The sequence below is a fragment of the Stigmatopora argus genome, chromosome 1 (assembly GCF_051989625.1).
Source record: "Stigmatopora argus isolate UIUO_Sarg chromosome 1, RoL_Sarg_1.0, whole genome shotgun sequence".
In the NCBI taxonomy this organism is placed as follows: domain Eukaryota; kingdom Metazoa; phylum Chordata; class Actinopteri; order Syngnathiformes; family Syngnathidae; genus Stigmatopora; species Stigmatopora argus.
This window is the reverse complement of record NC_135387.1, coordinates 8,431,883-8,455,510: the sequence shown is the minus strand read 5'-3', so window position 1 is coordinate 8,455,510 and position 23,628 is coordinate 8,431,883. Positions and strand designations below refer to the sequence as shown.

At 39.1% G+C, this 23,628-nt stretch overlaps 3 protein-coding genes across 4 annotated transcripts; all 3 read left to right on the top strand.

Annotated features, from left to right (window-relative positions):
- The first annotated feature begins 440 nt into the window (after positions 1-440).
- Positions 441-5,494, top strand: LOC144085007 (vesicle transport protein SFT2B-like). The gene is made up of 9 exons (XM_077613925.1): positions 441-551; positions 644-730; positions 1,558-1,647; positions 2,178-2,263; positions 3,263-3,344; positions 3,489-3,524; positions 4,536-4,594; positions 4,848-4,877; positions 4,948-5,494. The coding sequence occupies exons 2-9, from the start codon at positions 659-661 to the stop codon at positions 4,982-4,984; spliced, it is 492 nt and encodes a 163-aa protein (XP_077470051.1). The 5' UTR covers positions 441-551; positions 644-658; the 3' UTR covers positions 4,985-5,494.
- Positions 5,495-5,582: 88 nt separating this feature from the next.
- Positions 5,583-13,940, top strand: LOC144084995 (T-box transcription factor TBX19-like). Of its 2 annotated transcripts, XM_077613905.1 has the most exons (10): positions 5,583-5,897; positions 5,990-6,132; positions 7,367-7,575; positions 8,913-9,189; positions 9,847-9,981; positions 10,218-10,279; positions 10,376-10,434; positions 11,715-11,861; positions 13,052-13,142; positions 13,220-13,940. In XM_077613905.1, exons 3-10 carry the CDS (start codon positions 7,367-7,369, stop codon positions 13,383-13,385), a joined length of 1,146 nt encoding a protein of 381 aa, XP_077470031.1. In that variant the 5' UTR covers positions 5,583-5,897; positions 5,990-6,132; the 3' UTR covers positions 13,386-13,940. The 2 variants fall into 2 exon arrangements, with proteins under 2 accessions (XP_077470031.1, XP_077470038.1); XM_077613912.1 differs by lacking the exons at positions 5,583-5,897; positions 5,990-6,132 and having other exon boundaries at positions 6,705-7,575.
- A 1,605-nt stretch (positions 13,941-15,545) lies between these two features.
- On the top strand, positions 15,546-23,288 carry pcid2 (PCI domain containing 2). Its single transcript, XM_077625962.1, has 15 exons — positions 15,546-15,732; positions 16,059-16,120; positions 16,452-16,541; positions 16,611-16,684; positions 16,766-16,833; positions 17,247-17,286; positions 17,363-17,417; positions 17,490-17,593; positions 18,530-18,605; positions 18,707-18,848; positions 18,922-19,022; positions 19,826-19,899; positions 22,707-22,832; positions 22,893-23,016; positions 23,076-23,288. The coding sequence occupies exons 2-15, from the start codon at positions 16,085-16,087 to the stop codon at positions 23,163-23,165; spliced, it is 1,200 nt and encodes a 399-aa protein (XP_077482088.1). The 5' UTR covers positions 15,546-15,732; positions 16,059-16,084; the 3' UTR covers positions 23,166-23,288.
- The last annotated feature ends 340 nt before the right edge of the window (positions 23,289-23,628 follow it).

Sequence of the window (23,628 nt, the reverse complement as noted above, 5' to 3'; positions counted from 1 at the left end):
TATTATTAGGCATTGACTCTCTATATACTCTCTCTTTATACTAAAAGGTGAGTGTGAAGGTGAATGTTTGTCCGTTTCCTTGAGCCCTGCGATTGGCTGGCCACCAATTCCACCACCAAATAGGCTCCAGCACTCCCACGACCCTTGTGAGGATAAGCGGTACAGAAAAATATTTATTGATTAATCATTAGGCTTTGCCATTTTTAATATTCTTTTTATATTGATAATTTAATTTTTAAATTAATTAAAATGTTAATTAAACCTAAATTAATTAAATTAAAATGAATAAAAACGGAAACACAAAGTGGTTAGGGCATAAAAATAATATTTTTCCCCCAATAGTATTTACTACATTAAATATCATTGACAGATATAGAAGTCCAATTCATTTAAACCCAGAATGCTCATCTTTCATTGGCACTGACGGCAGTAGACGTCCAATTCCTTTTGACTGGGAGGGAATTGGAAATTTTGTCGAGGAAGAAACAGCGACATCGGTGGTGTGTTGCGGTAATGCAGGCGGAAGCTGGCCACCTGTTTGCGACATCGAGGTACGTGCGTCTCACTTTTGATCCTCAACTTGACCCCCTGACTCTACGAACTTGTGCAAAGTTCTTTAACATTTGGTCGTTTTGATCGGTAGCGAGAGGGCAACTACATGGACAAACTAAAGAAGGTCCTGAGCGGCGAGGATGAGGAAAACAACACGGACGGAACGGGAATTCTGGAGGTGATGTCAGTGGAGCTCTCGCTGTGGCTTGCTAGCTTTCAAAGGCTAATTACTAAAACACAGAAATGCTCAAAGAAATTATAAGCCGGTGCTCCATCGTTTATATATATTTATACACAATAAAGAACAAAAGTAAATATATTCAGTTCTTCTATCGCCGCATTGTTTTAAATGTTAGGTTAGGTTCCTCCAGGAACTCGGTTATCCATTTACTATTTATTGACTTTACTATAAAAACATACGAGACCCAAATAAATTAAAAAATAAAAATAATGTTAGGGATAAAGTAGACCAAAAGTGTATGCAACTACTATTATTGTTAAATTATGACATTAATTACAAAGCAGCCCTCCAAATAATTATGCTTGAATTAGACCAAGTACTACAAAAATGTTTAGAATCAATATCACTAAATAAAACAATAACCAGGCAATTTTAAATCTATGTCTCTAGACTCATCAGGCACAAATTCCGTAGAAAATGGTATTTTTTTTTGGAAGTGAAATTCCTGTTGTCTCAACTTAAATGTATTTTGCGTTCATATTATTGTGACAACTCAAGTCTACAGACTAATAAGAGTCCGCACAAAAACACACGCAAGAACCCCTTAGGGCAAGTAATTTGAGTCGTCAAATATTAAATTTACCTAACGTGTTTTTCTGCCAGTGAGGAAAATGATGTTTTTTTTTCAAAATGATGACTTAGTGAACCACCATTGCATTTCATAAATTATCTGTACGGATATTGAATAATTTCCGGTCACAAATGAGTTTACGCCATGATTTGTTGGTTAGTCAAAATGAATGATGACCATGTCGTCTCTCCAGAGAGCCAATCAGGCATCAACGCTGGCCTGGGGGACAAGGATGAGAGGCTTTCTTCTCTGCTTCATTTTGGGTTTGATCTGCTCCATTTTGGTGAGTGGGTTTCCCTCTGATGTCATGCAAGCAGCCTTAAGGAAAAGGGTGTCCAAATATTTTATTCAAAAAGCGGCATACAGGGAAAAAATGCTAGCAAATGGACAGTGGTGTATTCTTGTATTCTCTGGACTATAAATTGCAATTATTTCATGGTTTGAAATATCATGGTCCTGTGACGAAATACTCAAGTGTGACTAATGTTTTATTCTCTCTTGACCACCAACAGCGTATGTTATCTAAAGTTATTTCAAGCTAGTTATCTAAAAAATATGTTAACAGGTGCCTATTTGGCCTGCTGTTATCCATTTTACTAATGTGGCTTATTTGTTTTTGGTTACTGATCAAATAAAAAAATGCCCTCCTTAAATATGACTTATACTCCAGTGCGAGTTATATATTATATTCCTCTTCATTGTTTGTTTTTTGACTGGTGCGAGTTAGACTTAAAAACAGTAGTTTTGGACATTGCTGTTCAAGAGTGTTCCCCTGTGCTGATTTTCTCATGATAGCAGCCTGCTATTTTTCAGGGCTCGTGTTTGCTGTGGTTGCCTGGTTTGGGTCTCCCTGTGTTCGCTGTGCTGTACAGTTTGGGGAACATATCTGCTTTGGCCAGGTACACACAATGTACACAACCCTCTGTTCCCATTAACCCTTTCAGGGACAGTGGTCACTACCGTGGACAGTTATTCAATCGTCGACACTAAAGACCCAAGTTGTGTGTTTTGTTCTGGGAATTTTTGTTGTTTCATTTGGAAATCTCATGTGCCCTCACATACCTTACCGTATTTGCTCGCATATAAGCCGCACCCTTAAAATAGCCTTAAAATCTTTGAATTTTACAGTTTCTCGCGTATAAGATGCCCCCTGGTTCACAATTTTCACCTCCATATTCATGGTTTTAATAGGGAGTACAAATGTGTTACTTTGAAAGGACAGGCTTGAGAAAAATCTTCGCACGTGGTATTTCTGAGATACTGTATGAATGAAAAGCACATCATTAGGGTTAGTATCATAAGTAAGTTAGTAATGCATCCAGTAATAGTTGTTTACTGCAAAACAGAAAATAACCAACAAATAGTAAATGTTACTTTGGCGACATCTACTGGTTAAAAACAGTATAGCAATAAGCATATAAGCCGTACCCTTGATTCAGTCATCATTTTTTTAGTTACAAATTCGGCTTATATGCGAGAAAATACGGTAAGTCTGGGTGGCCTTCCAGTTAAAATGGATTCATTGTCTATTGCCATCAATGCGTGTGTGAGTGTGTTTTTAACAACATATACTCTGTGACCTGGGCTAACAGTGAATGAGTTAAGTAGGTGATGACTCTTGAATAGAGAGAGGTCCACTGTAGTGAGCAATCTAACTAAAATGAGTAAAAACAGAAATCATTTCTTTTAAGTCAAATTTCCTTTCGAAATTTCTAATTCATTCCATGCCATTTTTGGCAAAAGATGTACAATTTATTGGAAACCGGAAAACTGTCTATTTCAGTGCCATTGACGGCACTACGCGTCCAATTCTTTTATGACTAGGACAGGCGAATGAAAAAAACAATTATGAAAAGGTTAACACATTGCATAACTAGTTTTTTTTGCTGTGGTTTTAGCACAATGTTCCTGATGGGCCCGTGCAGACAGTTAAAGAACATGTGCGCTAAAGAACGAGCACTGGCCACAACCTTGATGCTGGTGAGATGAGAATAGATATTGCGTGTATCGTGGCATCACGCTGAAAGGAAATAACCATCTGTTAAAAGTAGTGCCAATTGGTTTTGTCCAGATTGTGGCAAAATGGGGTTTATCCTACTAATGATACGTTTTTCATTTCTGTAGGTCTTCCTGGTCCTGACGTTGTGTTCAGCTTTCTGGGTGAGAATTTATTCTTTTATTTCTTGCGTTAGAGCGCCACTTAATGTAGGGTATATGCCACACATGCCCTAATTTAACATCATTGTTAATTGCTCCAATCAATATTGGTCTGTGTAATGGTTAATTTTAATTTGGTTATTTTATACTCGCTGAAGATAGTTGTTTACTTACTGAGGCTAGATAACAAATACCAAAATCAAGTTAAAATATACATTTTTATTTTTTGTTCTCTGATTTTTTGGGGGGGGACTATAAGTCGTACCTGATTATATGCCTCACTCACCTGATTTGACAGGAAAACTTTGTTCATAAATAGGCTGCACAGGACTTTAAACTGTTGCATTATGGGATATTTGCCACAAAAGACATGGAAGGGTTAAGACCTCATGGCTTGTTAATAGTTCCTGGAAAAAAAACATATTTTCAAACAGATGCTTTGCACAGATAATTTACCTGGGGACAAAAAGCATCTTTGAGGTTTGTGACCTGAAGGTCCACATATACAAATTTATGAACATTTCTATCTGAAAATGGTTTCATTGTTTTAAGATAGCCATAAAAATGCACTAAAAAAATAGCTTATCTGTTATTTACAAATTAGTTGAAACAATTTAACCTTACCAAATATTACTTGTGTAAAAAGAATGCCTCTCATGAAAAATAAAAATAAAGAAAAAATAATATAGCCTCACAGTTCTGGGGTCGAGGGTTTGATCTCATGATTCTCTGGGTACTCCGGTTTCCTTCCACATCCCAAAAAATGCAGGGTAGGCTATTTGAACACTCCAAATTGCCCCTTGGTATGAGTGTGAAAGTGAATGATTGTCTGTCTCCTTGTGCTCTGTGATTGGCTGGCCCCCGAGTCAGTGTGTCTCCCGCTTTGAGTTAGCTGGGATGGACTCAAGCATCCCCCCGAGACCCATGTGAGTGGTTCAGAAAATGAATGAATGAATGAATAGTATTGATGTCTCTAAAGGTTGTATAAATTCACGGATCTCTGTCTCCCTCTAGTGGAGCAACAATGGACTTGCCCTGCTGTTCTGTCTCTTGCAGTTCGTGGCGTTCACTTGGTAACCTTTTACGAGTTTAACATACCATTAATATTAGTGATGATGACTTATTTATGAACTAAGATTGCTTTTTGTGTTCATTATTAGACATTTTAACTCACTGCCGAGTATCCCGATCTTGTTAAATTGGCCATGACAAAAAAATAAAAGGCTAAAGTTAAAGGTTCACGTTGACATGGCAAATATGCACTCTAAAACAAACAAAAGAAATTGTTTGCTTGCTACAAATTCAAATTCAGTTTTTTTACTGCAGGTACGGTTTGTCCTACATCCCATTCGCCAGGTAATACGCATACGCGCAGACAGCCGTAAATGATTCCAAATATGAAAATCACATTTTCTTTGTATTTCAGGGATGGAATCATCAAATGTTTTTCTGCTTGTTTCTAAAATGTCCGAGTGACCAATCAAGATGTTTCGAGTGATCAGGCCAGGCGTGGTTTCCCTGGAAACCAACTGGTTTGCGTATGTTACTTGTCCACTTGTTTTCAGCAGTTCAATTTTATCAGCCTGTTTTTTTTTTCCTTCTTCAAATTTCTATTATTTATTATCATAGAAATGAGTGCAACCATATTCCTCTCTGGCTTTTAGCATTTTTAATCACTTGTACGAATAGCCAGTCAATAATATGTATATTGTTATAGGACACAATTAGCAAAACTGCTGGTACTACCTCTGTTGTGATTTATCTTTATTACTGAAACAAGCTTTATATGAGCTACACGGTCTTTGGTAAAGACTTCAATGTCATTGAGTCCAGATATTTTCAGTTCAAATGTTCATTTTGGTGAATACCAATTTCTGTCTGATGACTGACTCCAGAATGTTATAAATGCATTTGTGAGGCTTTTCAGACCACTCAAATAAACAGCATTTCTTTAATGCTGATCTTGACTAAAATACTGAAGTCGATCAGTTTGTTCACTCAAATGTTGGCGTGACCTGCCAATGTTTACGTCCCGCCTTTGTCCGTTCTGTCTCTGTGCACGATGACATGATAAAGCCACTAAATCTCTCCGCTGATTAAATCCCCCACACACACCTCACAGGCACATATCAGGTGTCAAGAGTTTCCAGATGTTTGACCTCTTGTCAATTTCACGCTTCCGCTAACATACGTGTGCCTCCAATGTTCTCAGTTGACATTTAAATGTTGGCGAGCCACTGGAAAAGCCAATATTTTTCTCAACAGGATTTTGGGGGATCCTGATTCGCCGTGTAATCAAGTGGCACTGGCTATAACTTGAGTATTATTTCTCCAAGCAGTCTTTTCTAGAATAACAAAGTTCTTCATTTACTAGCTGTACGATTTCCTACTTTGAAAAGTTGAGCGTTTTACATATTTTTAACGAACTCAATGTAATTTCATTGTTGGTGTGTTATGTATGCTTGCAGCTTTCCTGTTAAGAATGGAGAGGGAGGAGCTTTCCGTGTCTGTTCAGTTGCATCCTGTGCTCTTTCACGTCCATACCCAGACATTTGTTTAATGCTCCTTTTTTTGTTTAATCAATTTATCTGGGGAGCCTTTCAGCACTGGGGTGAGTCTTACTCTTTGTGGTTGCATAAATGCCTTTTGTTTAGTTTGAAAAATAATGACTTTTTCATCTCCATCACTTGACATTCTCATGCCTGGTGTCCACCAGACTTAGTGTGGTCATTACTCACATATCCTTCTGCGGTATGGGTTCAACTGAATTATTCTACTGACAACTTTTTGTTGTTGAGGTCTGACAGCTGTTTTTAAAATACTTTTGGGGTTCAAAATCCAAAACTGATCTCCATTTTTGTCTGTCACTTCAGGTTTTTAAACCAAATTAGCCATGTTCTCTTAAAATATACATAGAATATATATATAGAATGCTAATAGAATTTAAAATGTCTTTGTTATAATAATCATGTGTATATATATATGTATATATATATATATATATATATATATATATATATATATATATATATATATATATGTATATATGTGTGTATATATATATATATATGTGTGTGTGTGTGTGTGTGTATATATATAAAACGCGAGCAATATTTAACACTATGGAGGATATGGATTTTGTAATTATAGTAAGAACAAAATTTCTATAATTCCAAAAAAGACAATACAAATGAGTTTTACAGACAAAAGTCTTCTAACAAAGAGTAAACATTAAAATAATAAGGAAATTATCAATAGAGAATCATAAAGAAATAAAAGAAACAAACACCTGAGGTAAAAAGCAATCTGTGAATATTATGAATTGGTAGACTAAGGCAAAAAAACAATTTAAATGCAGCAAAAACAGACTTTGGAATCAGCATGCCAATTTTAGTTTTAGGCAGTGTAAAAATGTTATTCAACAAATTTCAAAAAAATTATTGACCAGTGTTATTAAGTGACGAATGTTCCGTGTTCAGTTCATAAGATATTGGCTTGCTTTAAAAATACATATTCCTTGCGCGCCGCCTGTCAAAGGTTTAGAAGCACTTGTTAAAACAAGCTTTTTATTTGTAGTTTGAACTAGATGCCATTCTGTAGTTTGGTTTGCCAAATACTGAGCCCGCTCCAATGACTCTTGAAGATAAAGTAGGCCCCCATTGTGTTAAATGAGACGTCTGTTTTACCATAAAAGTATATTGATTTTGTGCCAATGGCACATGCACGACACAGATTGACACGAAGCTTGCGTTGATGGATCAATAAGAGTTAGGAGGAATCTTATTTGGAACATGTAGCCATTACAAGCACTACCGGTTTTGTGATCTTAATGGATTGCCGCGCAGATGAAGGTGGAGGAGCAACACGATGATGGCGAGAGCTCTTCAGAGCGCAGCATTTCTCGGTTGCTGACTGCCGTGGAGCGGGAGCTGCAGGTCGGGCGGGAGAAGGGCGACCCCACAGAACAAGGGCTCAGGGTCACCCTGGAGGATGTTGATCTGTGGAGGAAGTTTCAGCATCTCACCAATGAGATGATCGTCACCAGGAATGGACGGTCAGTAAGGGCTACGACATAAGCTATATAGTAATGAGATTAACTGGTGCTATCCTTTGGTTATGACAAATTATTAGAATGAGAATTTATTACTTCATTGTTTCCAAACTGGTGATTTATTCACTTTAAATGTATTCACCTACCTGACAGAACGATGAAATGCTCTTCCAAGAGTTGACAGAAGGCACAATTAACTGTGGGTTTTCTCCAGGAACTCTGGTTTCTTCCCACAACCCAAAAACATGCAAAGTAGGCTGGTTCAACACCCTAAATCGCCCCTAGGTATGAGTGTTAGCATGAATGGTTGCCGTATCCTTGTGCCCTGCGAATGGCTGGCAACCAAGTCAGATCGGATTCCTATAGTTGGCTGGGGTAGACTCCAGCACCCCCACATCTCCTGTGAGGACAAGCGGTTCAAAAATAAGCTTCAAAATCTTCTAGTTACTTATGGTTCCTTGTGGCTTGCTCAGTGTGTTAAGCAGTTTTACGGCTTATTCAATTTTTTGTTTGTCATGTTAATTGCTAAGCAAAATACTTGTTTTCAAGGTTCATCTCATTTTCTGAACCGCTCTATCCTCAGTAGGGTCGAGGGGGGTGCTGGAGCCTATCCCAGCTGACTTCGGCCCAGAGGCAGGGGACACCCTGAATTGGCGGCCATCCAATCGCAGGGCACAAGGAGACAAACAACCATCCACGCTCACACTCATACCTAGGGGCTATTTAGAGCGTCTGATCAGCCTACCATGCATGTCTTTGGAATGTGGGAGGAAACCGGAGTACCTGGAGAAAACCCACGCAGGCCTGGAGAGAATATACAAACTCCACACAGGTGGACCGGCGTGGATTTAAACCCAGGTGCCCCACTTTTAATAATAATAACTAATAACTACACATGCTGTAAGGGTTAGGGTTATACATATGTATGTATGTATATATGTATATATATATATATATATATATATATATATATATATATATATATATATATATATATATATGTATATGTATGTATGTTAAAAATGTTAGTTGACTTTCACAGCAAATTGAAAAAAAATCAATTGAAAGCAAATCTGATGATCCATATACATACTAGGTGTCTCATATCGCCAAGCACTTGGGGTCAGGGGAGCGTAAGATTCAAATGGTATTGAAGATAAAATGACCAAAAAAGATGCTTGAGGACACTAAGAATCAATTTGTTCACTTTAAATTAGTCTAAAATTAAATAATCTAAAAAAATGAGTCTGTATGAAGCATTATCAGTTATCTTATCTCACACATTCCAGTCGCATCATCCATGTAGTGTAATTACTCAATTTGTCATGTGCTTGTCCTAGACGCATGTTTCCCATCCTGAAGGTCAGCGTGTCAGGACTGGACCCGAGTTCCATGTACTCCTTCGTTCTCGACTTCATCCCGACTGACAGCTGCCGCTGGAAGTTTGTCAACCGTGAGTGGTTGGCGGCGGACCAGGCAGAAGGATGGCGAGAGGGGCGGGGCCACGGTGGTATCTACATTCACCCGGACTCACCCAACTTTGGAGCTCATTGGATGAAAGCAGTGGTGACCTTTAACAAAGTCAAACTGACCAACAAAGGCAACAAAGAAGGACAGGTAACCAAGAATAATGCAAATATCCCAACTTGCACTTAATAGGTCAATTTTATTTTTCTATTCTCTATGATAATGATTTCAATCATTTGGGGCTTTTGTTGTGTGGCATAGGGAAGGAGAGCGACTGTAATGATCCACTTCACCGGCCCTTCTCACGCACTTCACCTCCGCCCCCCTCTCATTACCACGGGAACGCTGGAAACACATTTTAATTGGTTGGCTGTTGCTTAATGCACTTCCTGTGTAGAGGTTGCTCAGACAGCACTCAGAGGCCACACAAACAAACACACACAAAGGGCAGTAATGCAGTGTTGGTGCGGAGATTTTAATGAAATAATTGCTCATCTTGTTTATGCATTATGGTAATTATGGTTTTCACCGGAAAATAATTCACCCTTCGTGTTTGGGATGAGAGTGAAGGAAAACAATATTCAAAGAACCCACACACACTCCAGCTAAACATTAAGCCAAGCTCCCAAATAGAAAATTGTTTGTTTTATCTTTTGTGTTTTCCAAGAGGGCAAAGATTGGATAATTGGGCCTTTTTAGAATTGGGTTTGAGATGGATTCTAAGAAGAGTGGTTTGTATAAAAAAAAGTTGGTTTTAGTCTGTGCACATAAAATACTAAATAAAGTGTTTTTGTGCCTGTCTTCCAGATCATCTTAAACTCCCTTCATAAGTACCAGCCTCATTTGCACATTGTCCGTGTGGGGTCTCAACATCATCTAGTATCTGACATTTCCTTCAAAGAGACTCAGTTTATCGCAGTCACCGCTTACCAGAATGAAGAGGTACAGCACCTCTTTATTATAATACATTGTTGTCAACCTCAAATTTAGTGTTTCACTGATACCAGAGTTAGTGCAGGTACGACAATAAAACATCGGTATCATGGGATTACAAGAAATAACGCACTGATACTTTGCAGTACGTAGTTTTAGAGATCCCGTATAATAAATAATGGTATTGGTGCAACACTAGTCAAAACTATAACCCCAAACCAAAAATATATATATTTTCTGTGCAGATCTCAGCTCTGAAGATCAAACATAACCCCTTTGCCAAAGCATTCCTGGACAACAAAGTCAGGTGTGAATCAATAGATAGGTTATTTTGTTGCATTTCCATTTTTATTGCTCATTATTGTAAGCATACTATATATTGAACACGAGTTGTTGTGACCAGGAACCCATGTGGGCACAGCTCGGCGGAACCTCCGGAGAGCCATGTCGGGGTTCCACCATGTGAGTGTGTACAGTAATCCCTCGATTATCGCGGTTAATGTAGACCAGACATGGCCACGATAAACGAAAAAAAACGCAAAGTAGGATCACCCCTATTTAAACAAATATATATATATATTTTTTTTACTCCAAAGTCCTAGTAGCAAGCGGAGGACAGGGGAGTGGCTTCCGCTTGCGTGTTTCAGCATGTATTTGCATTTTTATGAATTTACGGGGAAAAAATTAAATCCCCCCGAAAAAATCCGCGATGTAGTGAAACGGCGAAAGTTGAAGCTGCGATATTCGAGGGATTACTGTATTTTCATGAGCAATGTAAAATTGTTTTTAAACAATATTAGGACAAGTATTTAACACAAGTAAAGTGATTATATTTGATTGCACTTGCACTCCCACCCCTACCTGTTAACAATACAGTGGTACGTACCTCTACTTCCGAAATTAATTGGTTCCAAAACATGTTTCGTAACTTGGATTTTTCGTAAGTAGAACAGTACTTTATATGTATATTCTATCATTCGTTCCACGGTTCTCAATAAAACTAACAACTAAATCCTTTAAAAATTATTTAGATAATTGTCCCAATTTTTTATGAAAGATGAGAGAAACAGACAAACACGAGAGAAAATGAAGAAAGAAGAAAATAATTTATTAATGTATTTAAATGAATAATAAACATGCAAAAAAATTATATTCTTGCAGGAGTACAGTGCAGTGTAAGGACATTTCATTCGCACCAGTAATTTTAAATTAAGAATAGAGATTCTTTAACCACATGTAGGGAAGTTGTCAAGCAGATCAAAACCAACAGATCCGGAAAATGTACTTTCGCTTTTTGGGATTTCGTAACTTGGATCTTGTTTTTGTATATTGGAACAGTAATTTGCATATCAAAGGGTTTCTAACCTCTAAATTTTGTATGTAGAAGCAGTCGTAAGTAGTTGTACCACTGTATTCATAATATTTACCAGGGGTGCTCGATACGTCGAATGCGACTGTCTTCAGTCTTCAGTTAAAGACAAGCAAGTACTTACTTACATTTCTTCAGTTCTTTCTCTGTCTAAGTAGGCACCCTCACACCAAGGGTGTCTCCTAATTACATGGACAGACAGACAGACAGTCAGAATTAAATACTAGATTTTGGTGAATTACTAGGATTGTCAGGCAGTTGGGTATAGAATTTATAAACCCAAGTGCCTGACAATCCTGACTCAGGGGCATTCCCATTTACCATATGGTATCAGTCACATTATTACATTTCTGACCTCTGCATAAAACACCAGGTTGGTCTCTGTGTTCGCTGGGTAGAGGTGGTGCATTTCCTTACAGCGGAGGCATTTCGCTCCCATCCAATCATCAACACAGACATCGTGGTTATGCTGGACGACACGCTCCTTATCGCTACATGCCTCACCCCTCGCACCCCTCAGGTAACAGTAACAACGAATGGTGCTTTGAAAAACTCATCTCATCTCATTTTCTGAACCGCTTTATCCTCATTAGGGTCGCGGGGGGTGCTGGAGCCTATCCCAGCTGTGTCCGGGACAGAGGCGGGGGACACCCTGAATCGGTGGTCAGCCGATCGCAGGGCACAAGGAGACGGGCAATGCACACTCACACCCATAATTGGGGGCAATTGAAAGTTTCCAATCAGCCTACCATGCATGTTTTTGGAATGTGGGAGGAAACCGGAGTACCCGGAGGAAACCCACGCAGGCGCAGAACATGCAAACTCCACACAGATGCACATGACCTGGATTTGAACCCAGGACCCCAGAGCTGTGAGGGTGACGCGCTAACCACTCGCGCCACCGGGCAGCCTGCTTTGAAATACTATAGTGAATAAAGTTTTTTTTATTTTTATGAGCCAACATTCAGCCAATTTTTGCATATATACGAAGTAATTCTTCTAAACATGACTTCTTGACACGTGACTTGCTTAACCAAGGTAGGCCCTTGCTATTTCATGTTAAAAAACCTTTTGATTTGAAAATATTGTTGTATTTTTTTTCCAGTCCACTTTTTCAGCACGTCGTACAGAACATGCACTTTCACTGATTCTCGCCGTCAAAAACATTGCCATTTTTTCGACTTAAAAGTCCTATTCATTTACAATGGCAAAAATGCAATTAAATCTTTAAATTTCAACATGTATTTCATCCTACATGTATTATCCAATTTATATAATTTACACATTACAAATTCAGGAGATCAAGGCACATCAAGGTCGTTTACACGTTTTGCCAAAAAGGTGCGGTTTCACCAAAATTTGATCCCCCCCAAAGAAATCCTTATTTTTATAACAGCCGGAGTTACTTTCAATGGGAAAATGCCTGAATATCAACAGGATGTGACCTGGAAAATCTCTATAGGAAATAGCGAAAAAAAAAGTCCTGGAAGTGACCCTGAATTGCCTCTAAATGTGCTGAAAATGATGTGTATGTACCCTAAAATGAAGGCCCATAACGATCAGAATTGTTTGGGTGTCTAGCACCCTCAATGCCAACCCATTATTTGACCAGGAAGTCACTCAAAAATGCTCCAAAATTAACAGCAATGAGCAGAAAATTTCTGCAGAAATCGCATCTTCCAGTTTACCTGTCATATTTATTTTGTCTAGGTGTTCAAGTGTTATCAGATGGATGGAGCACTACCCCTTCAAATACCCTGACCAACAATGCCCCTACAACATCAGACTCTCCCAGCTCCAGGTCAGACCCTGCACACGATTTCGTATGACAACAAGAACAAAAAAAGCAATCCACTCATTGGCCGCATGTGTGTTCAGCCAGTATCCTTGTCTATGGGCGATTGGCTGCAGTGAGATGAGCCCATCCGCTTCGCCATGTGCCCTTCTGCAAGGTCCAATCAGCCGCGAGAACCCCGCACAACCTTACAACACTACTCGAGAAACTTGGAATGCGTGGCCTCCTGGGCCCACCCAGTCTTTTTAAAATGGCTCATGATTGGCTGAACAAAATTCACCATCAACCAGTCGATCTTAGTGGTTGAAGGGTTTATTATTACCATGTCCAGGTTAATGAAACTCACGATACAATCCTAAAAATGACAAAGAAGAAAGGCAACTTTTAAATATTTGTAAGAGTTGAGTTCTTCACCACCCATTAAGTATGAAATAAGGCAACAAAACAAAGATTTAGGCTTGTACCCTTTGCTAAATATTCGAATGGAAGTTCCTCCCAAACAGTAGGTTTAATTAACATCACAAGCAAATAAGAAATGCAGTGGGTTTTTTTTCAGAACCAGAGGCTGGTATGTGATACTTAGCCCTCCGAGCACCTTCTTAAATTTAGTGGTGCACTGTTAAAAGTAATGAAGGGCATTAGAATGCAGCCATAGTTATCTGCTGCCACAAAGAATAATGTGCCAATGCTGTGTATTATGTACATTTCGAAATTTAGTTTGCAACCGCTGGTTGCCTTTCCCAAGATGACCATGGGTTATCTGTAATTCCTAATGAATGTCGCCGAATAATAAGAGAAATGTAATTTTTTTTCAGGCTAGGAGAGGTTTAATTCTGGTAACTGTTGTTGAACGTGTTGGTTTAGCACTTGTATTCTCAATGTATGGGTAGATACTCAAATCAGGGGTCTTCAAACTGCTCGTCACTGGCCGCTGTGGGTCTTGGTTTTTGTCCCACCAGATCTGGCACAGACAGTATAATCAATTAGAATTCTGTTAAAGCAAGAAGTGTGTGAAAGCAACCATCTGACTACACTTGTCAGACACCAGAGTGGTAAAAAGGTGTTGTTCTGTTTGGTCGAAATGAATCTATAAAGATATTAGCTTTTTTAGAAGGAGGGAAACTGGAAAAATAGACTGGAGAACATTGCGCCCTCTGCTTTTATAAGTGTTTAGCACATGGGCTTTTATATGTTTTCAAAATATGTATCAGTACAGTACAGCTGGGTAGCGGAATCAGAGCCCAAAAAATGGTAGCGGTGCAACAGTACTTAAAGTAATAGTCATTTTTTCTGGACACAATACATTGCATCTTTTGTTTATTTTAAATATATATATATATATATATATATATATATATATATATATATATATATATATATATATATATATATATATATATATATATAATTACAATTGTAATCGTTTTTGTGACAAAAATACCTGGGCAATTATTTTAACGTAATGTTCTGTCAATAATATTTATGTCCTCTAAGAAATTGAGTTAGTGAACTATTGTAATATTTGTTGTGATATGTTTTTCCTGCTGTGTAATGTATTTTAAGTTTTGATGTAAAAACATACATTCATTTATTTTTCGAACTGGGGGGTGCTGGAGGCTGTCCCAGTTGACTATGGGCACCAGGTGGGGGACAACCTGAATTAGTGGCCAGCCAATCGTAGGGCACAAGGAGACGGGCAATGCACACTCACACCCATACTTGGGGGCAATTTAGAGTGTTCAACCAGCCTACCATCCATGTTTTTGGGATGTGGGAGGAAACTGGAGTACCCGCAGAAAACCCATGGAAGCCCAGGGAGAACATGCAAACTCCACACAGTGTGAACCTACCTAGGGTTGAACCCTCGACCTCCAGACTGATAGGCCGATGCACTTACCACTTACCAACGGGCCTCCAAGTAAAATGGTCATCGGTGAAAGTTATAATTGTAAATAATAAAAAGGTAATAGTGAAATCAAGAATTTTATATCATCACTTCCTTACTTTATTTGTTTCATTAATTAGGAAAAATAATACTTTGTCAAACAAACCTGTACATATTTGACAATATCATATTTACCTCATTTTCAGAGTGAGCTTGTCTATTTGTCTGATTTAAAATTACATTAAATGTGCGCAAAGGTTTGCCTAGGCGATCTACTCTGAATCTAACTATTTTTATTGTGATGTTTGTCAAAAAATGTTTTTTCCATTTTCCAGTGTTTCTGTGTAATAAAAATAATGATAAAAAAATAAATCTTTGGTCAGCTACTGAGGTGTTGGCTTAGATTCTTTAGAAAACTCAAGCTTTTAAGAATTGCTAATAAACGATTACCAGGAAGACTGGGAAATCTAGACCGCGTGTATACAACCAGTTAGTGACAAGAACGGACAGAAGAGGGCAGCATTGCGTCTATGTGCATCTCGAAGAAGAATTGTGACCCAGGAATGTATTCAGTTCACGCTACGATCCGGATGTTAATGTTAGTGAAACTTCATTTAAATGCAATTTGTTGGATAGGATGTTACAGTAAGGGTATGATTTTAGAGCAAATGAATATATAGGTTTTTGCAGAGGACACTTACAGTACAAATTGTAAGTATAAATTGTTAATATCTATTTGAGAAACTATATCTATATGAGAAACTACATGAAAACAACAAAGAGCTAACGCTTAAAGTTCGAAGTGCTACTCGCATAGAAAGCATTAAGTAATTTACATTAATACAGAATTTCCATTGAGTAATACATAAAAAAAATAACAGTTTCATTATACAGATCACGACGATTCTGTTATTAGTTTTTATAACGATTCTGTTGGCATAGTACACCACTATGAACTACTCTTGCTCTGTTCCCTGAACTGACCAGTCATTTCTACTTAACTGTGGATTAAAAAAAATAAACGTGATTCTCCACAGGGTGCGGCTGTGCATAGACAGACATTATGGCTCACATCACCATCAACCAGTACCTGCAGCAGGTAATACTGACCACCGTCTGTTTAAATTAGTGCTGTGCGATGTGACAAAAATTCTGGTTTCATGATGCGTGCTCAAGGGCGGATCTTGGGGGGTGCTTGTCTTGCGGCTGCACCCGGGTTGGGGGGGAGTGTCAAAAAGCAACGCAAAAACTAACAAAAACGCAAATTTACCTTTGAAGGCAGGTACAAGTCTATTCAGGGCAATAATCACAATAAACTGGCAAAATATCAATAGATCATTTTGAGAATATAAATTGTCATCGTGCAGCATTAGTCTAAAACCAAACATCAATAAAGTGCATTGGCCGGATGTGTTTTTGTCCTTTTCCAGGCCTATGAAGCCATTGACAACCAGAATGGGGCAATTTGTGCTGAGCTGCTGTCCTTTAAACACCCCCACGTAGCCAACCCCAGGCTCCAGGTGTGGCTCAACCCACATGTTGATTATGTGTTAAACCACAAATGAACTGAAATAAAGCTTGTGTTTCAGCTTGCCAACCCAGAGGACAAATGTCAGCAGGTTCTTGAGCCACCGTACGACGAGATGGTGGCTGCTCACCTGAGGTGTGCTGCCGTCTATGGGTTCCTGAAATATTGACAAATGATCCTAGTGTGTGACTCACGGTAGTCTTTCATGTTTGCCAGGTGTACGTATGCCGTTGCCAATCACGACTTTGTAGAAGCCTACAAGTTCCAGACCCTTGTCGTCCAATATCCTTGGTGATGGCATTAGTAGTCCATCAATTATTGGGACAATGTCACAAATAGCGGCCCGGCAGCTGAGTGGTTAGCGCATCAGACTCACAGTGGGAGTCCTGGGTTCAAATCCAGGTCGGTCCACCTGTGTGGAGTTTGCATGTTCACCCTGGGCCTGCGTGGGTTTTCTTTGGGTTCTCCGGTTTCCTCCCATATTTCAAAGACATGGACGGTAGGTTGATTGGACACTCTAAATTGCCCTTAGGTATGAGTGTGAGCGTGAATGGTTGTTTGTCTTCTTGTGCCCTATTGGCTGGCAAGGGTTAGGATAAAGCGCTTCAGAAAATGAGAAGAGATGAGGTGAGATGTCACAGATAAAGGTTGAAGTTTGAATTTGACACTCTCAGTTGGCCTCCTTGATTTTTCACATCCTTTCTGAGGGCATTTCAGTCCCACAAAGAGGAGAACTGGTGAGTGGAAGCGGATTAAACACATGGCAATGATCAGCAGCCAGTTGAGTATTTTCTCCTCTTTTTTATCTTTCAGGGCATTGCCTGTGATGTTCACAGTCACTCTGGATTTGAGGATATTTGCTAACAATGTAAGATTTTATTTTTGCCATCTCATCAAGGATTTGGGGGGGCTTATTGAAATGTAACATGTGTGTTACCAGGCTGAGCAGCAGTTGCAGCGGAAGGGCAAAGGTCAACCGGGTGAGATGCTGGAAAAAGCTGCCGAGCAACTCATGAGCTGCTTTCGAGTTTGTGCCAGTGACAAGTCAGTAATTGTGATAATTGTTATCACTGGAATTTCGGTTTCACAGTAAATCTGCAACCAAATCTATTTTTTGACAAAATCGCTATTAAATCAACAGAGCAATATATTTGCTTGTGTAGCTCACTACACATACAATTTGCTAGCTCTGGCTAGTACACTGTCTCACTATCGAATCATAGGGTGTGAAAATTCTGACGTTTCCGTGTGCCTGGTAGATGGCTTTGGCGTCGCCAACTCGAATTCTGATTGGTTAAAGTAACCAAACAGTCCAACAGTTACTCAGAACTGATTGTGAAGGCTTCTGGGTAGATTTCCGACCCTGGCAAAAAATTGTGATTGGTTAAATACTTAAATATGAACACACTATCTGGAAGCAGCACAACTTGGGAAAAGCAATGAAATGATAGACAATACTCTTAATATAAGTACTTTTTTAAAATTATGAAGTGGGGGAGGAAAAATGCCTTCCTTTTTAAATGGTTTCCTTTGATTTAGGTGTAGAAATATTTTATATGAAAAAGTGAAAACATTTGATGTGTTTTCTATTTTTTTGTTCTTTATTCTTTTATCATAAAGCATAAAAACTAGAACAAAGGAGAGTAAATATACTATCATTTCTGTTCACTTCGGTGAAAGATGATTCTCTTTAATTAATTTATGTGGAGAATGATGCCATTACATAGAGTAGTAGTTACAATTCTTTCATTCCATCTTTGTTTTGTGCATAGTTTTTGGTTCCCATGCACATTAACAGCTAAAATGTAATGCTTGGAGTAAATAAGATGTCTATTTGTCAACTAATCGCAAAAATAATCAGTGATATATCGACTGTAAAAATATTTGTGGCGATCTTTGTGTGAATTGAGCTTGAAAGTGTGTTGACACCTGGCCCTCTTCACCTGATTCTTATTTTTGTATTGAATTGTGACTTTGCAGTCGAGCTGGAATCGATGACTCAAAGAAGTGGGGCATGATGTTTTTAAGCAACCAACTCTTTAAGATCTACTTCAAGGTCTCAACTTGGTTTTTTTTTGTGTCATTCAAAGTTCTAATGAAGCACCTTGACCCCTTTCTTTGATTCACATTATATCCTCTTGTCTCAACTATCATCAGATCAATAAACTGCATTTGTGCAAGCCACTTATCAGGGCCATCGACAGCTCCAACCTGAAGAACGACTACAGTCCCGCTCAGAAGGTCACATACAAATACTATGTAGGTCGCAAGGCCATGTTTGACAGTGACTTCAAACCAGGTAGCTTTTAAGATATCACACCTCAGAAAAAATGTCCCATTTCAATACATTTTGTGTTTCTGCGCCCCCATAGCTGAAGAGTTTCTCTCCTATTCCTTCCGACACTGCCATCGCGCCAGTCAAAAGAACAAGAGAATGATTCTCATCTACCTCCTGCCTGTCAAGATGTTGCTGGTTAGACTCACTTTTTTAAAGTTATATTAGATTAGAACTTTATTTCATCCCGTATTCGGGAAATTTCTTGGTTGCAGTAGCAAAACAGACACAAGACACACAAGACATTGTAGACCTAGGTAAGAAACTGGAGCCACACACAGCGAGTCCACAAGGTGGACCTTCTGCAGACTAAGACTGAGGTTACCACACAGTCCCTCAGTAGTCTGGAGGTTTTAAAGATCATAACTATGTTCAAACTAGGCGGCCCGGCGGATGAGTGGTTAGCATGTCAGCCTCACAGCTCTGGGGCCCTGGGTTCAAATCCAGGTCGGTCCACCTTTGTGGAGTTTGCATGCTCTCTCCGGGCTTGCGTGGGTTTTCGGTAGGCTGGTTGCACACTCTAAATTGCTAAAGTGTGAATGGTAGCCTGTCTTCTCGTGCCCTGCGATTGGCCGATTCAGGGTGTCCCCCGCATGGTGCCCATAATTGGCGGGGATAGGCTCCAGCACCCCTCACGAACCTTGTGAGAATAAGCGGTGGAGAAAATGAATGAATGTTCAAACTATTCTTTCAACTGGAAGTGGACCTGCTTTGTGGGTGCAGGTTTTCATTTCAGCCAAACAAGTGGACTCCTTTTCACCCATCTGGTGTCTTCCGAGTGATTAGTGAGTTGATTGCAGTCAGGTGCTGCTTTTTTAAAGCAAACAATTGTCATATTGCGTGCACTGAATCATTCAAAATGAAAACCTGCACGGAAAGCAGCTCTTCATAGACTGGGTTGGAGATCTCAGTACTAGAACCTTTGTTTGCTGATCCTTTAGGGCCAGATGCCCACGCTTCAGCTTCTGGAGAAGTACGACCTCCTGCAGTTCGCTCAAGTCACCAAGGCTGTCAGGTAAGGTTTGCTCTGTCAGCCCTCCAGTTCAAATGCAGCAAACGTTAGTAGCATACAGACTTTTGAAACAATCATTTGTCATCCAGGAATTATTTTTTTATATTGATAACATACAAGGATATTAAAATGTTTTCTCATAAAGCACCAGTAGACCAAAGAAAAAAAATTAAGTTAAAATATTTTTCGCAAACAAACCAAAGAACTTCCCACCCACATATCTTTATTATTATTTGAGTCATAAAGGAATCCACTTTAAAAAGTAAAATATACATTATATATTTAAAAAAAATTGTACCCACTTGGGGAAAACCAAATTACCTGCTCAAGAGAAATATTTCTTCTAATCACATGTATTCTTTCATTGCTTTTAAAATAATGTGTATCTATGTGTAGGTTGTTGGCTATCTTTTGGTTTGAAGACAATGTCTGTGGAATTTACGCTTTTGCATCACTAATTCAGTTACCCAAGTAGGGGGGGCCCCAAAAGGAGACAGAATAGTTCCTGCTTATTGTGATGAGCACCGGAAGTTCACACCTTTTTGTTTTCAACTCATCTCTTTGGAACAGGACATGACTTGAATTACACCCACATGTTCATTTGGATATAATCTTAAAAGTGGACGTTCCTTGAGAGCAGGGCCCTCTCTAAGACCCGGAAGCCACTGAAGGGTGGAAGGAGAGGGGTCCCAGACTGGTCTGTATTTGTCCATGTGTGTTTTAATTTGTGTTATTGTTCTGTGTTATGTTTTCACTTTGTGTTATTGTCTTGGAATCAAGTTTGTACCTTCTTCTGTCCACCTAGAAGAAGCCGGCCTAGCTGTTCATTGCAGCACACAAAAAATAGCTCTCTTCTACAAATTGGCGTTGTCGGCGGGATTCAAATCTAAAGTCAGATCCGGCACTGCGTTCTCTGATATTACAGGGTGCGTCACAAGCGTCATTCCCACGTTACTACTTTAAAATGCGCACAGAATCCAAATCTAACGTTGTCAGATCCGGCACTGCGTTCTCTGACATTACGGGATGCGTCACAAACGTCATTCCCATGTTAGTCAATTGACATTCAATCCTCTTTGGGGCAGTTGATTTTAAGACAAAACAATGTATCCTACCTTTATTCCATGAAACACCACCATCTGTCACCAAGGAGGTTTGAATTCAGAGCCGTTCTTCCATCCACAGAGAATCCTGCCGACAACGCCAATTTGTAGGGGAGCTATTTTTTGTGTGTGCTGCAATGAACAGCAAATTCTTTTATTCTCTCAGGTGGACAGAAGAAGGTACAAACTTGATTCCAAGGCAATAACACAAAGTGAAAACAGAACATAGAACAATAACACAAATTAAAACAGACATGGACAGAACATTTGAACAAATACAGACTAATCTGGGCCCTCTCGGGTAACTGAATTAGTTATTGATAGGATTATTAATAGATGTACTTTAATAAAAACAGAGAGACATCGTTGACATATTCCAGCGTTGAAACTTGGAAGTGAGAATCGTCCTGGCTCGTCCTCGCCACCGTGACATTCTGAAAAAACGGCATCCTCTGTCCATTTAGTCGCGCATAATCAAAACACTTAAGGTAATCTGATTCAAACAATTGCATAAGCTAACCGAATAACACCATTAAGGCATACCTGTCAACCTCTGCCGATAACTGCCCTTATAAATGATTATGATTCCCCTTACAAACCCCCAAAAAACCTTACAAACACCTTACGAGTCGTACGGTGTTTGTAAGGTTTTTGGGGGGTTTGTAAGGGGAATCATAATCATTTATAAGGGCAGTTATCGGCAGAGGTTGACAGGTATGTTAAGGTCAAAAAACAACTGCCACAACAATTGCATATCAGGTCGGAAACCAAAAACACCTGCGTAAGAATTTGCACAAGTAAGCATACAACGTGACCCGGGCGGATCGGAAACCAAAACAACTGCATAAGAATTTGCACAAGTAAGCATAATAACTTCATATAAGGTAAACCGGGCGACAGTATTTTTAAACAATATGCGAGTATTTTCGGAAGTTGATTCGATTATCGCCATCTGCCGGAATCCAAGTCAAAGCAATTTAAGTGTCCTTCACAGATCTTCATTGCGAACTCAGATCAACAGTCCTCGGCCTGGAACATGGTGATCTGTCCGGTCAATAGTCCTGAAAACAATTAAATGTCCTCGAAGCCAGCTGCCCTGTAGAGTGACCTCGAGCTTGCTCGGTCCCAAATTAAAATAAAGCTCCTATACATATTAATGATTAATGCACACATAATAACATCTCAGAATAACCCCAACAGTTAAGCAAAAGTATAAATTCCAAAGACATTCTGTCTCAAAACCAAAAGATAGCCAATAACCTGCATATAGATATATACACATTATTTTAAAGCAATAAAAGAATACATGTTATTATAAGAAACATTTCACTTCAATTGTCTTTGGAATTTTAGCAACTCAGCACAATGGCTAGGCAATATGTGACGAGTAATTAAAATAGTTGAAGATAACTCACATTTCATTGGGTAAAAAGTACTAGCATTTAAAAATGTCTGAGGAAATATACAAATCCTGTTGGCATGTTTCCTTTTTTCAATTGTCTTTTTCCACTTTGTTAAACAAAATTCACATACAATTAAGATGTTATCTTTTTTTGTATGCTTGTCAAAATGGGGTTGATGTTGAGGTTGGGGTCCTTTCTAAAACTGAGAGAATCTACATGTTAAAGCCTCTCATACAGTGCTAACCACTGTGCATATTTAATTTTTAGAGAGATAGATATTGCTATTCACGACTGTGCTTGGCAGTGACGGAAACCTGCTGTTATTGAATGAAGCTCTTTCTAAACACGAGACCTTCTTCATCCGTTGTGGCATCTTTCTCATCCTGGAGAAACTCAAGATAATCACATATAGGAACCTCTTCAAGAAAGTGTAAGCATCACCTCTACCCCCGGCCACCGGCAGAGAGTCCAACTGGTCTGTTGCGTTCAGGTACCTGCTGCTGAAGACCCACCAGCTTCCTTTGGACACCTTCTTGGTGGCCCTGAAAATGATGAAGGTGGACGATGTGGACGTGGATGAGGTGCAGTGTATCCTGGCGAATCTAATCTACATGGTAGGTGGCCGCAAACGGACATGCCACCCCAAGGAAAGCTGACGTGGTTCATCTCCTAGGGTCACATCAAAGGTTACATCTCACATCAACACCAGAAGCTTGTGGTCAGCAAACAGAATCCCTTTCCCTCACTGTCTACAATCTCCTAATGGATTGGACCTCTCGCAGCGTCATCAGCAGGAACGAAGTTAATCCAAAAGTTAAATACAAATCTTTTCTTTTTTTAATGTGTGTATGGCTAATCAGGAATTAAAAGATGTTTTTGTATGCTATGCTTCACTCTTGAGCTTTGTTCTATTTAGCCAAACCTGCTGGTTGGATTTTACTATTTGGATTCAGATAGAGCAGGAATGTTTTCCCGGGTTTTTTTTTTTGGAGGGTAGCACGTTTAACATTTAACACCCAATTTTCAGACTAAGTGTACTCAAGATTTTAATGAGCGCTGTCAAAAAGTTAGTTTATTTTTATAAGCACTACCTAAATACTGGTACATTAACGCATCAGTGGCCTGCATCTGACTTAAAAAAATCTTTTAACTTTCTGATAGCTTTATTCCTGCAATTATGTTTCTTTTATGGATTTGTTGTGTGAGTGTTGAGCAATTTACTGCAG